The 15,884-nt window shown below is 61.6% G+C and overlaps 1 protein-coding gene across 8 annotated transcripts in view; it reads left to right on the forward strand.

Moving 5' to 3' along the window:
- The window catches only part of DNMT3A (DNA methyltransferase 3 alpha), a 49,454-nt gene that overhangs the window by 29,997 nt on the left and 3,573 nt on the right, over positions 1 to 15,884 (forward strand). For 6 of the 8 annotated variants that reach the window (XM_064710008.1, XM_064710010.1, XM_064710009.1 and 3 more), the window contains 13 exons: positions 1,519 to 1,734; positions 2,838 to 2,996; positions 3,773 to 3,880; positions 5,474 to 5,630; positions 6,189 to 6,341; positions 6,430 to 6,474; positions 7,946 to 8,025; positions 8,128 to 8,240; positions 10,645 to 10,828; positions 11,765 to 11,849; positions 12,503 to 12,648; positions 14,097 to 14,429; positions 15,702 to 15,787. In XM_064710008.1, the coding sequence (XP_064566078.1) occupies positions 1,519 to 1,734; positions 2,838 to 2,996; positions 3,773 to 3,880; positions 5,474 to 5,630; positions 6,189 to 6,341; positions 6,430 to 6,474; positions 7,946 to 8,025; positions 8,128 to 8,240; positions 10,645 to 10,828; positions 11,765 to 11,849; positions 12,503 to 12,648; positions 14,097 to 14,429; positions 15,702 to 15,787 (1,865 nt within the window). The remainder of the gene's footprint in view (positions 1 to 1,518; positions 1,735 to 2,837; positions 2,997 to 3,772; positions 3,881 to 5,473; positions 5,631 to 6,188; positions 6,342 to 6,429; positions 6,475 to 7,945; positions 8,026 to 8,127; positions 8,241 to 10,644; positions 10,829 to 11,764; positions 11,850 to 12,502; positions 12,649 to 14,096; positions 14,430 to 15,701; positions 15,788 to 15,884) is intronic. The other 2 variants (XM_064710011.1, XM_064710012.1) reach the window with 1 other exon arrangement.

Genomic DNA, 15,884 nt, shown 5'->3' on the forward strand with positions numbered 1-15,884 from the left:
CCGGCCGGTGCCCCCCCCCCACTCCCAGTCCCCAACTGGTGGCACTGGTGGTGGCACTGGTGACACTGGTGCGGGGGGCGGGGGCGGCTCCCGCCGTGCGGGGCGAGGCCCCCGGGGCGCCGCCGCCCCCGCCCCGTCCCGGCGCTCCGCACAAAGGCCGGGGGGCCGCGGCCCCGGGACAAAAGGCGGCGGGAGCGGCCCCGGGCGTGCGGCGCAGCCAGCCCGGAGCGGAGCACGGCCCGTGAGTACCGGAGGGACGGGCCGGCACCGGGGTACCGGCGGGACAGCGGGGTTGGGACGAGGAGCACCGCCACGGGGACTGCGGCCACACCGGGAGGACACCGGGACACCGGGACCGGAGCGCTCGGGGCCGTTCGGCTCCGTTCGGTTCCGTGCCGGGACTCCGCTCGGGTTCGTTCGGTTCTGCTCGGAACCGTTCGGTTCTGCTCGGGACCGCTCGGATCCGTCCCGGAGGCCGCTCGGCTCTCTCCGTTCTGCTCGGCTCCGCTCGGTTCGTCCCGAACCTTTCGGTTCTGCCCGGTCCCTTCGGTTTCGCTCGGTTCCCTTCGGGTCCGGCCCGAGCGCCGTTCGGGTCTGTTCGGCTCCTGTGGGTCACTCCGGTTCCGCTCGGCTCTTTTCGGTTCCGCTCGGTTCCACTCGGGCCCTTTCGGTTCCCCCTCGGTCCCGGTCCGGCCCGTGCCCCCCGCGCGCCCCCCTCCCGCCCCCCAGCGCAGCCAACCAGCCGGGCCGGGAAGCACCACGTGACCCGGAGCCCAGACAAAGGGCCGCCGGGCTGACCCGCACCGGCCCGGCCGGCTCCGCGCGTTCCGGCTCCGCGCGTTCCGCCCCGGCCCGGGCCCGGCCGCTCCCGCGGGTACGTGAGCGGCACCGGCAGCACCGCGGGCCGGGCCGCACGGGGAGAGCCCGCCGGGGCCGGGGAGCTCCCGGAGAGGGTAACATAGACTGGGATGCGCTGCGAGGGTGCCGGGATAATAACAGAGAGTACCGGGATGGGCTCGGGGGTACCGGGATGGGCTCAGGGCATCCCGGGATAAACGCAGAGGTTGCCGGGATGGGCCCAGAGGTCACGGGAGGGTACCGGGAGAAGCACCGAAGGTACCGGGATGGGCTTGGGGGGTACCGGGATAAACACAAAGAGTACCGGGATAAGCACCGAAGGTGCCGGGATGGGCCCAGGGGTCACGGGATAAGCACTGGGGGTACCGGGATAAGCACAAAGAGTACCGGGATAAGCACCGCGGGTACCGGGATGCGTGTGGGGGTCACGGGACGGGCTCGGGGGTACTGGGATGGGCTCGAGGGGTACCGGGATAAGCACAGAGGGTACCGGGATGGGCTCGGGGGTCCTGGCATGGACCCCAGGGTAAGTTCTGGGGGTCCCGGGGGTCAGCGGGGGAAACTGAGGCACGGGCAGTGGCCGCCATCCCCGCGGCGGGCTCCCCGGGCCCCGATGCCGTGCCATGCCCCGGTGCCATGCCGTGCCATGCCGTTCCCCAGGCCGAGAAGAAGGCCAAGGTGATCGCCGTGATGAACGTGGTGGAGGAGCCGGCGCGGGCCGAGGCGCAGAAGGAGGAGGAGGCCAGCCCGCCCCCCGGGCCGCAGCAGCCCACCGACCCCGCCTCGCCCAGCGTGGCCACCACGCCCGAGCCCGCCGTGGCCGAGGCCGGCGACAAGAACGCCTCCAAGTCGGCCGACGATGAACCCGAGTACGAGGTGAGGGCCGAGCCGGGCCATGGGGACACTGCCCAGAGGGCAGCAAGCCAGGGACACTGCAGCAGGCAGGCCATGTGGGGACACTGCGAGCATGGGGATTCAAGCAGGGACACTGCCGAGCCATGGGGGGGATACTGCCGAGCCAGTAGGGACACTGCCATGCTATGGGGGACATTCCAAAGAGACCAGGGACACTGCCGAGTCCAGGTGGGGACACTGCTGAGCCACGGGGGGGACACTGCCAAGTCATGAGGGGTGACACTGCTGAGCCATGGGGACACTGCAGAGACAGGAGGGATACTGCCAAGCCAGGAGTTGACACTGCCGAGCCATGGGGGGACACTGCCAGGCTGTGGGGTGACACTGCCGAGCCATGGGGACACCACCGAGGCAGCAGGAACACTGCTGAGCCATGGGGGGACACCACTGAGACAGCAGGGACACTGCTGAGCTGTGGGATGACACTGCTGAGCTAGGGGGACACTGCTGAGCCATGGGGTGACGCTGGTGAGCCAGAGGGTGACACTGCCAAGGCAGCAGGAACACTGCAGAGCCGGGGGCTGACACCTCCAAGCCATGGGGTGACACTGGCGAGCCATGGAGGTGACACTGCCGAGGCATGTGGGGACACTGCCGAGCCTTGGGGACACCACTGAGCCCAGGGGGGGACACTGCCAAGCCATGGGAGGTGACAGTGCCGAGCCAGGGGGATACCACTGAGGCAGGGCAGGGACCGAGCTGTGGGGACACTACCAAGGCAGCAGGGACACTTGCTGAGCCATGGAATGGGACAGTGCCAAGCCATGGGGGGACACTGCTGAGCCATGGGGACACTCCTGAGCTATGGGGTGACACTGCTGAGACAGCAGGAACGCTGCTGAGCCATGGGGGGACAGCACTGCCGAGGCAGCAGGGACACTGCTGAGCCCAGGAGGTGACACTGCCAAGCCATAGGGACATCCTGGGTCACCGGCTTCACCTGTGGAAGCAGCAGCTGCCTCTCCACGCTGCCAGGACCTGGCCCTGCCTCCAGATGGGGCGGGAGGGGAGCCTGGTGGCACCTCTGTGACCCTGCCCTGCCATGTCCCTGTCCCTGGCCGCAGGACGGGCGCGGGTTCGGCATCGGCGAGCTGGTGTGGGGCAAACTGCGCGGCTTCTCCTGGTGGCCCGGGCGCATCGTGTCCTGGTGGATGACCGGCCGCTCCCGCGCCGCCGAGGGCACACGCTGGGTCATGTGGTTCGGGGACGGCAAGTTCTCCGTGGTAAGGGACATCCCAGGGGGGTGGGGGACACCATTGAGGGGTAGGGGACACCCCAAGAGAGTAGGGGACACCATTGAGGGGTAAGTGACATCCTGGGAGAGGAGGGGACACCCTTGAGGGGTAGGGGACACCCCAGGAGGGTAGGGGACACCATTGAGGGGTAGGGGACACCCCAAGGGGTTAGGGGACACCATTGACGGGTAGGGGACACCATTGAGGGGTAAGTGACACCCCGGGGGGGTAGGGGACACCACTGAGGGTAGGTGACACCCCTCGAGGCTATCTGGGGTGACACCCCAGGGGGTTAGGGGACACCATTGAGGAGTAAGTGACACCCTGAGGAGGTAGGGGACACCCCAAGGGGATAGGTGACACCCTGGGGTGGTAAGTGGCAGCCCATGGGGGTATCAGGGATAGACACCCTGAGGAGGTAGGGGACACCCCAAGGGGATAGGTGACACCCTGGGGTGGTAAGTGGCAGCCCATGGGGGTATCAGGGGTAAGTGACACCCCAGGGGAGTAAGTGGCACCCCGAGGGGGTATTGGGGGTAAGTGACACCCCAGGGGGGTAGGGGACACCATTGAGGGGTAAGTGACACCCCTCGGGGGTAGGCAACACCCCAGGGTGGTAAGTGACACTCTGGGGGGGTAAGTGGCACCCCTTGGGGGTAAGGAACACCCAGAGGGGGTAGGTGGCACCCCAGGGTGATAGTGGGTGGCAGCAGGTGACAGCGGGTGACACCGTGTCCCCACGGCTGTCTCCTGTCCCTCCCCAGGTGTGTGTGGAGAAGCTGCTGCCCCTGAGCTCCTTCGCCAGCGCCTTCCACCAGGCCACCTACAACAAGCAGCCCATGTACCGCAAGGCCATCTACGAGGTGCTGCAGGTGAGGGGACACTGCCCGGCCCTGGGGACATGGCTGAGCCTGGGGGGGACACTGCCGAGCCTTGGGGACACTGCCGAGCCTTGGGGACACTGCTGAGCCATGGGGGGACAGTGCCGAGCCTTGGGGACACTGCTGAGCCATGGGGGCACACTGCCGAGCCTTGGGGACACTGCTGAGCCAGGGGGACATTGCCGAGCCATGGGGGGACACTGCCAAGCCATGGGGGGACACTGCTGAGCCAGGGGGGGACAGTGCCGACCCTTGGGGACATTGCTGAGCCATGGGGGGACAGTGCCGAGGCAGCAGAGACACTGCCAAGTTGGGGGGACAGTGCTGAGCCTTGGGGACAGTGCTGAGCCTTGGTGACACTGCTGAGCCTTGGTGACACTGTGGAGCCCTGGGGACACTGCTGAGCAAGGGGGACACTGCTGAGCCAGGGGGACATTGCCGAGCCATGGGGGGACACTGCCAAGCCATGGGGGGACACTGCTGAGCCATGGGGGGACACTGCTGAGCACTGGGGACACTGCCGAGCATTGGGGACACTGCCGAGCCAGGGGGGGACAGTGCCGACCCTTGGGGACATTGCTGAGCCTTGTGGACAGTGCTGAGCCAGGGGGACAGTGCTGAGCCTTGGGGACAGTGCTGAGCCATGGAGGGACACTGCTGAGCCTTGGTGACACTGCTGAGCCTTGGTGACACTGTGGAGCCCTGGGGACACTGCCAAGCCGTGGGGTGACACTGCCAAGCCATGGGGACATGCCAGGGCACTCCTCCACCTGTGGAAGCAGCGGCTCCCTCTCCACCCTGCCAGGACCCTGCCCTGCCCCACCTGGAGGTCTCTCAGGGGGTGTGGGGGACCCCCAAAGGACATGTGTGCTCCCTGAGGGGGCTTTGGGGTGTCTGGGATCAGCTGTCCCACCCTGGGGGGCCCCCAAAGGACATGTGTGCTCCCTGAGGGGGCTTTGGGGTGTCTGGGATCAGCTGTCCCACCCTGGGGGACCCCCAAAGGACATGTGTGCTCCCTGAGGGGGCTTTGGGGTGTCTGGGATCAGCTGTCCCACACTGGGGGGACCCCAAAGGACATGTGTGCTCCCTGAGGGGGCTTTGGGGTGGTTGGGATCAGCTGTCTCACATTGTGGGGACCCCCAAAGGACATGTGTGCTGCCTGAGGGGGCTTTGGGGTGTCTGGGATCAGCTGTCCCACACTGGGGGGACCCCAAAGGACATGTGTGCTCCCTGAGGGGGCTTTGGGGTGGTTGGGATCAGCTGTCCCACACTGGGGGGACCCCCAAAGGACATGTGTGCTCCCTGAGGGGGCTTTGGGGTGGTTGGGATCAGCTGTCCCACACTGGGGGGACCCCCAAAGGACATGTGTGCTCCCTGAGGGGGCTTTGGGGTGTCTGGGATCAGCTGTCCCACACTGGGGGGACCCCAAAGGACATGTGTGCTCCCTGAGGGGGCTTTGGGGTGGTTGGGATCAGCTGTCTCACATTGTGGGGACCCTGGCTTTGGGGGTCCCGTGTGAGAGCACCCTCGGGGACCCCCGAGGACAGGCTGGTGACACCTGGTGACACCTGCACACCCTCTCAGGTGGCCAGCAGCCGGGCAGGGAAGATCTTCCCCGCCTGCCCCGAGAACGACGAGAGCGACACGTCCAAGGTGGTGGAGATCCAGAACAAGCAGATGATCGAGTGGGCCCTGGGCGGCTTCCAGCCCTCGGGGCCCAAGGGGCTGGAGCCCCCCGAGGGTGAGCAGGGGCTGGGGACACTCCTGGGGTGGGCAGGGAGGTTTCAGGGGGCTGGGGGGACACACCTGGGTGGTGTGACCCGATGGGGGGACAGGACTGGGGACACTCACAGGGTGTCACCGGGAGGGGCTGGGGGAACACACCCTGGTGATGTGACCCGATGGGGGGACAGGACTGGGGACACTCACAGGGTGGCATGGGGCTGGGCAGGGAAGTACCAGGGGGCTGGGGGGACACACCCTGGTGGTGTGACCCGATGGGGGGACAGGACTGGGGACACTCACAGGGTATCTATCACCAGGGTGGGCAGGGAGAGCTGGGGGGACACACCTGGGTGGTGTGACCCGATGGGGGGACAGGACTGGGGACACTCACAGGGTGACACAGGCCTGGGCAGGGGGACACACCCTGGTGATGTGACCCGATGGGGGGACAGGAGTGGGGACACTCACAGGGTATCACCAGGGTGGGCAGGGGGTCCGGGGCACTGGGGGGACGCACCCTGGTGGTGTGACCCGATGTGGGGACACTGCTGATGGCCCCACCGGTGACCCCCAGAGGAGAGGAACCCCTACAAAGAAGTTTACACGGAGATGTGGGTGGAGCCCGAGGCCGCCGCCTACGCGCCGCCCCCGCCCGCCAAAAAACCCCGCAAAAGCACAACCCAGGAGAAGCCCAAGGTCAAGGAGATCATCGACGAGCGCACCCGAGGTACCCCCGTGCCCACCCTCCTCTCTGGGGGTCCCTCCCTTGGCCCCCCCGGCCGGGACAGCCCCCTGATCGTCCCCTGTTCCCCCAGAGCGGCTGGTGTACGAGGTGCGGCAGAAGTGCAGGAACATCGAGGGTGAGTGTGGGGCTGGGCATGCCCTGAGCCACGGGATGGGCTGGGGGGTCTGTCCCTGCCTGCCTGGGCACCTCAGGGCACAGGGGATGGGCTGGGGGGTCTGTCCCTTCCTCTGTGGGCTCAGGGTCTGTCCCTGCCTGCCCAGGTATGGGTTGAGGGTCTGTCCCTGCCTGTCTGGGGATGGGCTGGGGGGTCTGTCCCTGCCTGCCTGGGCACCTCAGGGCACAGGGGATGGGCTGGGGGGTCTGTCCCTGCCTGCCTGGGCACACCCTGTGCCAGGGGATGGGCTGGGGGGTCTATATACCTGCCTTCTGGGCTGGGGGTCTGTCCCTGCCTGCCTGGGCACCTCAGGGCACAGGGGATGGGCTGGGGGTTCTGTCTCTGCCTGCCTGGGCACACCCTGTGCCAGGGGATGGGCTTGGGGGGTCTATATACCTGCCTCTCTGGGCTGGGGGCTCTGTCCCTGCCTGCCTGGGCACATCCTGTGCGAGGGGATGGGCTGGGGGGTCTATACCTGGCGCTCTGTCCCTGCCTGCCTGGGCTGTGGGATCTGTCCCTGCCTGTCTGGAGGGTTTGTCCTTTCCTCTCTGGGCTGTGGGATCTGTCCCTGCCTGCCTAGGTATGGGAGGGTCTTTTTCTGCCTGCCTGGGCACGTCCTGCACCAGGGGATGGGCTTGGGGGGCTGTCCCTGCCTGTCTGGGCACCTCAGGGCATGGGGGGCACACAGGGCTGTGGGGCAGCTCAAGGCAGGAAGGCCAGGCTTGTCCCACCCCTCAGCCTGGCTGGCAGAGGGACAGCAGCTGTGAGGTGGCAGTGGCCACCCTGGATGGTGGCAGGGACCCCCAGGATGGTGGCAGGGACCCCTTGGGGCTGTTGGGGTCTGGGGTGGGGTTGGAGGGCACTGGGGGTCCTGCCTGCTGCTGCCAGGGTGGTGCCCAGCTCTGCTGTGACCCCAGCATGGGGTGAGCGTGTCCTGGGGACAGCAGGACAAGGGTCAGGGTGTCCCCACCATGCTGGGTTGGGGTGCCAGGGTGATGGTTTGGGGTGTCCCCATGCCAGTCTGGGGTGCCAGGGTGATGGTTTGGGGTGTCCCCATGCCAATGTGGGGTGCCAGGGTGATGGGTCAGGGTGTCCCCACACTGGGTGAGATGCCAGGGCGATGAGTCAGGCTGTCCCCATGCTGGTGTGGGGGTACCATGGCAATGGCTTGGGGTGTCCCCACACCAGTGTGAGGTGCCAGGGCAGTGGGTCAGGGTGTCCTCATGCCAATGTGGGGTGCCAGGGCGATGGCTTGGGGTGTCCCCACACTGGTGTGGGATTCCAGGGCGATGGGTCAGGATGTCCCCATGCTGGGTGGGTGCCAGGGCAATGGGTCAGGGTGCTCCACACCGGTGTGGGGTGCCAGGGTGATGGTTTGGGGTGTCCCCACACCGGTGTGGGGTGCCAGGGCGATGTCTCCCCTTCTCCCCAGACATCTGCATCTCCTGCGGGAGCCTCAACGTGACCCTGGAGCACCCTCTGTTCATCGGGGGGATGTGCCAAAACTGCAAGGTACGGGCTGAGGCACGGCGTGGGGGGCTCACGGGGTGTGCCCCACCCCGAGGGGGGGTCCCCAGTGTCCCCAGGCCCCGGTGACACCCCGGCTGTCCCCAGAACTGCTTCCTGGAGTGCGCGTACCAGTACGACGACGACGGCTACCAGTCCTACTGCACCATCTGCTGCGGCGGCCGCGAGGTCCTCATGTGTGGCAACAACAACTGCTGCAGGTGCCAGGGGTGCCAGGGGCTGCCCGGGGGTGCCAGGGGGTGCCACGGGGCTGGGGGTGCCACGGGGGTGGGCTAGAACCAGGCAGCTCCCACTCCTGTCTGCCATGAGGCTGGGCAGGTTTGGTGTTGGCACATTCCTGCCACGTGCCTCTGGTGATGCCAGTCCTGGTGTGGCACTGGGGGGGTTTGGTGATGTCCCAAACCCTGGGAAGGTTTGGTGGTGCCACAGTTTTGGTATAGGAGTTCAGACAGCCCTGGTTTGGGGCTGGGGTGTTTTGGCAGTGCTGTGGGCTGTGGCACAGGAGCAGATGGGTATGGTGGTGCCAAGGAGGTCCTGGTGGTGTCATTGTCCCCATGTCAGGCCTTGATGTCCCAGTCTGGGTAGGATATGGTGATCCCACCATGGTCAGTGATGTCAGTCCTGTGGCAGGTTCTGGTGATGCCAAGTCCTGGTGTGGGAATTCAGTGATGTCATTGAGGAAATGTGTGGGTATTCAGTGATGTCATTGAGGAAATGTGTGGAAATTTGGTGATTTCAATAAGGAAATGTGTGGGAATTCAGTGCCAATAAGGAAATGTGGGGAAATTCAGTGATGCTATTCAGGAAATGTGTGGGAATTCAGTGATGTCATTAAGGAAATGTGTGGGAATTCAGTGATGTCATTGAGGAAATGTGTGGGAATTCAGTGATGTCATTGAGGAAATGTGTGGGAATTCAGTGATGTCATTAAGGAAATGTGTGGGAATTCAGTGCCAGTAAGGAAATGTGGGGAAATTCAGTGATGCCATTCAGGAAATGTGTGGAAATTTGGTAATGTCAGGCAGGAAATGTGTGGAAATTCAGTGATGCCAATAAGGAAATGTCCCAGTGTGAGCATTCTGGGCCTCCTGGGCTGTGCCAGTGCCAGGGACTGTCCTGCTGTGCCCAGAGCCCCGTGGCTGCAGATGGCACAGACCCAGACTCTGTTTCCCCCCTGGCTCCAGCCCACTTTGCCAATGACAGATTCTCAGATGTCTCCTTCAGCAAAGCCATGTATTTGTGGCACAGAAACACAAACACAGCCGAGCTGGTGCCTCTGAGGAGGGATCCCCACTGAAGAACCCCTGGGTTTTGTCCCCTGTACAAATGTCACTGTTCCCCCAGACTCCTCAGCTCCGTGCACCCACCTGGCTGGCAGCCAGCTCTCTTTATCTTTTATCTCCTCTGTTGTGTTATCTGGACTCCTGCTGGCTCTCTGTGTCCATTCTGGGTCACCCTTCCTCATCCTCTTTGTCACTCCAAAGCTCAGCAGCTCAAGCTGGGGCTGCACCCACAGCTCAACTCTGCAGCCCAGTCTGCATTTCAGACCCATAGCTGGGCCAGATTCATTCACCTCAGCACCAAATCTGGCAGATTTTGTGATAGGCATTACAAAATATCCTAATATCCAGTCCTGATGGGGAGCTAGAGAGGTTCTGGTAGTGCCACAGACCTGGCATGGAAATTGGGAGCTGCCAGTCCTGCTGTGGAGCTTGGCAGTGTTTTGGTGATGCCACAGCCCCAGCATGGGAAGTTCTGGTGTAGGATTTCAGTGCTGCCAGTCCTGCTTTGGGGCTGGCAGGATTTCTGATGTCCCAGTGCAAGAATGGAAGGATTTTCATGGTGCCGCATCCCTGCCATGGGCTGTTGATGATGCCAGTCCTGCTTTGGGATGTTTTAATGATGCCACAGTCCCCCTGTGTAGGGTTGGGAGGTTTTGGTAATGTTCTGGTCCAGATGTGGGAGGTTTTAGTGATGCCACAGTCCTGCCATGGGGTTTTGGGGGATCCCGGGTGTGGTTTGGGGCCAGGGAGGTTCTGGTGATGCCACAGCCCTGCCATGGGGTTCTGGGTGGTGCCAAGTCTGGTTTGGGACTGAGGCTTTTGGGTGTGCCATTTGTTGGTGAGCTTGTGGTGCCGTGCTGTGTGGGTTCTGGTGATGCCAGTCCGCTGTGGGGTTGGAGGTTTTGGCATGATGAGTCCTGCAGGGTGTGAAGGTTCTGGCAAGAGCTAGGGGTCCAGAATCAGATGCATCTGGGTGGCACTGAGGCTTTTGGGTGATGCCACAGCCTGCCATGGTCTGAGTGATGCAGGTCTGGTGTTTGGTGATGCCACAGCTGCACGGGGTTTGAGTGGGTCCAGTTCTGGTGTATCATGAGTTTTGGTGATGCCACAGTCCTGCCATGGGGTTCTGGGTGGTGCCAAGTCTGGTTTATGGCTGGGCCAAGCTTTGGCAGTGCCCAGTCCCAGCGTGGAGCTGGGTCTCAGACCAGGGGTGCCAGTGGGCAGGGATTGCCCACTCGTACCATGGCACTGCCCAGCTCCTGCTGGTGCCCGCCCTGGCAGGAGCCCCGTGCCAACCAACCGTGGGTGCCCCCTGTGCCAGGTGCTTCTGCGTGGAGTGCGTGGACCTGCTGGTGGGCCCGGGGGCGGCGCAGGCGGCCATCAAGGAGGACCCCTGGAACTGCTACATGTGCGGCCACAAGGGCGTGTACGGGCTGCTGCGGCGGCGCGAGGACTGGCCCTCCCGCCTGCAGATGTTCTTCGCCAACAACCACGACCAGGAGTTTGTGAGTGACCCTCCCAGTGACCCCCTGACCCCCAGCCCAGCCCCTCCCTGCCCCACTGACCCCCAGGCCCCTCCCAATGACACCCAGCCCCTTCCTGCTGACCCCAAGCCCTGCCTCACTAACCCCAGCCCCTCCCTGCTGAACCCCAGCCCCTCTCCACTGACCCCCAGGTCCCCACCTGCTGACCCCCAAGCTCTTCCCTGCTGATCCCCAGCCCTTCTCCTCTCTGCTGACCCCCTGACCCTTCCTGCTGTCCCCAAGCCCAGCCCCTCCCTGCCCTGCTGACCCCCAGCCCCTTCTTGCTGACCCTCCAGGTCCCCCCTGCTGACCCCCAGGCTCCCCCAATGACCCCCCCCAGCTCCACCCACTGAACCCCCAGCCCCTCCCTGCCCTGTCAACCCCCTGACCCCCAACCACTGACCCCCCCAGCCCCTCCCCTCTGACCCCACTGACCTCTCAGCCCTCCCTACTGACCCCCCAGCCCCTCCCGTCCCTGCTGACCCCCAGGTCCCTCTCACTGACTCTCTAGGCCCTCCCTACTGACCCCCAAGCCCTGCCCCACTGACTCCCAGCCCCTCCCTTCCCTGCTGACACCCCCAGCCCCTCCTCACTGCCCCCCGCCCCAGTGACCCCCAGCCCTGTCCTGCCGACCCCCAACCCCTCCCCTGACCTCCAGCCCCTCCCCTGCCCCATTGACCCTCCCAGCCCCTCCCTGCTGCCCACCCTGCCCCACTGACCCCCAGACCCTCTCTGCTGACCCCCAGCTCTTCCCCTCCCCACTGACCCCCGATCCCTCTCACTGACTCCACAGCCCCTCCCTGCTGGCCCCCTGCCCTCCCCACTGACCCCCCAAGCCCTTCCCTGCTGACCCCCAAGCCCTTTCCCTGCCCCACTGACCCCCCCAGCCCCCGTGCTGACCCCCTGCCCTGGCTGCAGGACCCCCCCAAGGTGTACCCGCCGGTGCCCGCTGAGAAGAGGAAGCCAATCCGGGTGCTGTCGCTCTTCGATGGCATCGCCACAGGTGGGTAGGGGTCCCTGCCCTGTGGGCCTTGCAGGGACCCCCCCCCAGGGTGTGTGGGGGGGTTAGATTGCTGGGGTGAGAGTGGCTGGGGGTCCCAGGCCATGGGGTGTGGGCAGGTCTGGGGGTGTTCCTGTGGGTGTTCATGGGGACGGGTCTGTGGGTGTTCCCTGGACAGGTCTGTGGGTGTTCCTGTGGGTGTTCATGGGGACAGGTCTGTGGGTGTTCCTGTGGGTGTTCATGGACAGGTCTGTGGGTGTTCCTGTGGGTGTTCATGGGGACGGGTCTGTGGGTGTTCATGGGGACAGGTCTGGGGGTGTTCATGGGGACGGGTCTGGGGGTGTTCCTGTGGGTGTTCATGGGGACGGGTCTGTGGGTGTTCCCTGGTCAGGTCTGGGGGTGTTCCTGGGGGTGTTCCCATAGACAGGTCTGTGGGTGTTCATGGGGACAGGTCTGTGGGTGTTCCTGTGGGTGTTCATGGGGACAGGTCTGGGGGTGTTCCCATAGACAGGTCTGTGGGTGTTCCTGTGGGTACCCCAAGGCTCACACACCAGAAGGGAGAGCAGGAAAGGATCACCCCTGGTGGGTGGGACAGCAGGGGACAGGTCTGTGGCCCCTTTACCCATGCATGGCCCACTCCCCATGGCTCCCCACAGGGCTGCTGGTGCTGAAGGACCTGGGCATCCAGGTGGACAGGTACATCGCCTCCGAGGTGTGCGAGGACTCCATCACCGTGGGCATGGTGAGGCACCAGGGCAAGATCATGTACGTCGGGGACGTCCGCAACGTCACCCAGAAACACGTAGGTGCCACCCTGACCCCTCCCTGCCACCACTGGGACACTCCCATGGCATTGGGGCAGCCCTCAATGTCACCCAGAAACACGTAGGTGCCACCCTGACCCCTCCCTGCCAGCACCAGGACACCCCCAGGGCATTGGGGCACCCCTTGGGGCCAGGGTGGGTGTCAGGGTGTCCTGAGTGGGACCCCATGGTCCTGGTGGGTCCGCTCTGTGAGGGCCCCAAGGAAGGAGGAACTCCATCTTATCACAAGGCTAATTGATTACTTTATTAAGCTATATTATATATAGTATAATTACTATTATACTATATTATATACTGTTTTATATATGTATAATTCTATATGTCTAAAACTGAACCTGCCAAGCACTCAACCCTGCTCACACTGCTCTGAATCTCATGACTGTCCCCCAGCACACACACATGCACATTTGGCCCTGATAGGCCAAGGAATCAAAACACCATCACTGTAGGTAAACAATCTCCATATTGTTTATCATGGGTAGACAGGGAAGCAGACCTGGGATTTTTTTATTGGCTTTTTTTTCTTCTTTTTTAAACACATTGATGGATCTTGGGGAATTTTGCTTTTTCTAAGACACCACACCTGCAGGAGTATAGCAGTGCTGTGAGGGCCCCAATGAGGGGAGAGGAATGGTGCATCTGACTCCATGGATATCAGAAGGCTAATTAATTACTTTATTATACTATATTATTTTATACATCCAAAACTGAACCTGCCAAGCACTCAGCCCTGCACACACTGCCCAGATGTGCCCGTGTTCACAGGGGTCTGAGGATGAGGGAAGAGACAAGAATGTTGACTCCATGTTTCAGAAGGCTGGTTTATTATTTTATCATATATATTACATCAAAACTATACTAAAAGAATAGAAGAAAGGATTTCATCAGGAGGCTAGCTGAGAATAGAAAAAGAAAGAATGATAACAAAGGTTTGTGGCTCGGACAGAGTCCAAGCCAGCTGACTGTGATTGGCCATTAATTAGAAACAACCACATGAGACCAATCACAGATGCACCTGTTGCATTCCACAGCAGCAGATAACCATTGTTCACATTTTGTTCCTGAGGCCTTCTCAGGAGGAAAAACCCTAAGGAAAGGATTTTTCATAAAAGATGTCTGTGACACCCAGAATCTCGTGACTGTTCCCCAACAGTCCCCACCCACACACACACCTGGCCCTGACAGGCCAAGGAAACAAAACTCCATCATTCTGGGTAAACAATCTCCATGTTGCATTCTGCTTTTGCACAGACACAGGCACAGCAAATGATAAGAATTGTGTTTTCTTTCTCTGAGGTTCAGACAATGCGAATCCCAGCAATATTCTTGGGAAGAATTGCGCCTTGCTTTTCTGTGTGAAGATGAATGTGGGGCTCCAGGCCACCATCGTGGCTCACCTGGGCTCTCCTTCCTCTCCCTCTTGCAGATACAGGAGTGGGGCCCCTTTGACCTGGTCATCGGGGGCAGCCCCTGCAACGACCTGTCCATCGTCAACCCGGCCAGGAAGGGTCTCTACGGTACGGTAGGAGAGGGCTGGGGCTGCACAGGGGTGGCAGGGGGCTCACAGAGACCCCCAGGCCTTAGCCCAGCCCCCTCGTTCCTCCCCACAGAGGGCACCGGGCGCCTCTTCTTCGAGTTCTACCGCCTGCTGCACGAAGCCCGGCCCAAGGAGGGCGACGACCGGCCCTTCTTCTGGCTCTTTGAGAACGTGGTGGCCATGGGAGTGAGCGACAAGAGGGACATCTCGCGCTTCCTGGAGGTCAGTGCCCGCCCCCGCAGCCCTGGGGACACCCAGGTGCCACCCCCACCGTGTTTGGAAAGACAGGAGTCTGCTAAGGAGGGCAGGAGCTCCCATGAAATGGAGAATGTAAACCATCCCCACACCTGCAGGACCCCTAAACTCCCCGCTAAGGAGGGCAGGAGCGTCCCCTGAAATGGAGAATGTGAACCCTCCCACCCCTACAGAACCCCAAAACCCCCTCAGACCCCAAAACTCCCTGCTAAGGAAGGCAGGAGCCTCACCTGAAATGGAGAATGTAAACCCTCCCCACTCCCACAGGACCCCAAAACCCCCTCAGACCCCAAAACTCCCTGCTAAGGAAGGCAGGAAATGGAGAATGTAAACCTCTCCTGAAATGGAGAATGTAAACCCTCCCCACCCCTCCCAATTGCTATAAATTTTAAATTAAGGGGGTCTCAGGCAAAAAAATACAGGAGCAAGAAATAACAGTTCTTTAATATGGAAGAAAACAAAATCTTCCTGTTTCTGGCACTCATTTGTTGTCCTTTCCCTTTGGGGATACCAGCAAGATTGTGTCACAAATGCTACAGAAAGCATCACATGGAAAGAAAGCAAAGTTCCTCTTTTATTACACACACCCATGTCAACAGCTGTTATAACCCATCCAATTCAAGAACCTGTAGGCAAAATGGAGAAAATTATTGCATTACAAGAAACTGGAAAAAAGTGGCAATAGATTTGGAATTGAATGTCCAAAAGGAGAGAGATGGATTTGTTTTACATTTAATCCTAAAGATACAGTTCAGGATTCGGTAAAAAAACAAAAAAGGTAAAAGCAGCACAGCAATCTAACTCTGTATTGACCCCAAAAGGGGTAAAAGGATAAAATAAACAATGGATAAAACATTGTTAAAGGATAAAATAAACAATGCAGGGCACTAAAACAACACTCAGGAGGAAAAATCCTAAGGAAAGGATTTTTCATGAAAAGATGTGTGTGACAGTGTCCCACAATCTCCAGATTATATCTGGGTAGCAATGCTTGGCTCCTCCCTCTGGGTGGGGCATCTCACAATGGGATGTTTTGGCTCTTATCAGCCATGCAGTGACATTCAATAGTTATCAAAAGATTGTGGTCACTCAGAGAGAGATAAGGCAAAACTGCCCGCTTGACAAAGATAATCTGTGATGCAGATGGCAATAGAAAACATCTTGCATTGCCATGTGGAGCACACAGCTGCCCAGCCCCACTGGCCTGCTCTGACCCTTCTCCCTCCTTCCCTCCCTCAGTCCAATCCCGTCATGATCGATGCCAAAGAAGTGTCTGCAGCACACAGGGCACGCTACTTCTGGGGGAACCTGCCGGGCATGAACAGGTGAGCAGGCAAAGCTGAGCCCCTGGGGGCTCTGGGAGGGTGGGCTGTGCTCCTGGGGGGCTCTGGGAGGGTGGGCTGTGCTCCTGGGGGCTCTGGG

This window comes from Zonotrichia leucophrys, chromosome 3 (assembly GCF_028769735.1).
Source record: "Zonotrichia leucophrys gambelii isolate GWCS_2022_RI chromosome 3, RI_Zleu_2.0, whole genome shotgun sequence".
Classification (NCBI taxonomy): Eukaryota; Metazoa; Chordata; class Aves; order Passeriformes; family Passerellidae; genus Zonotrichia; species Zonotrichia leucophrys.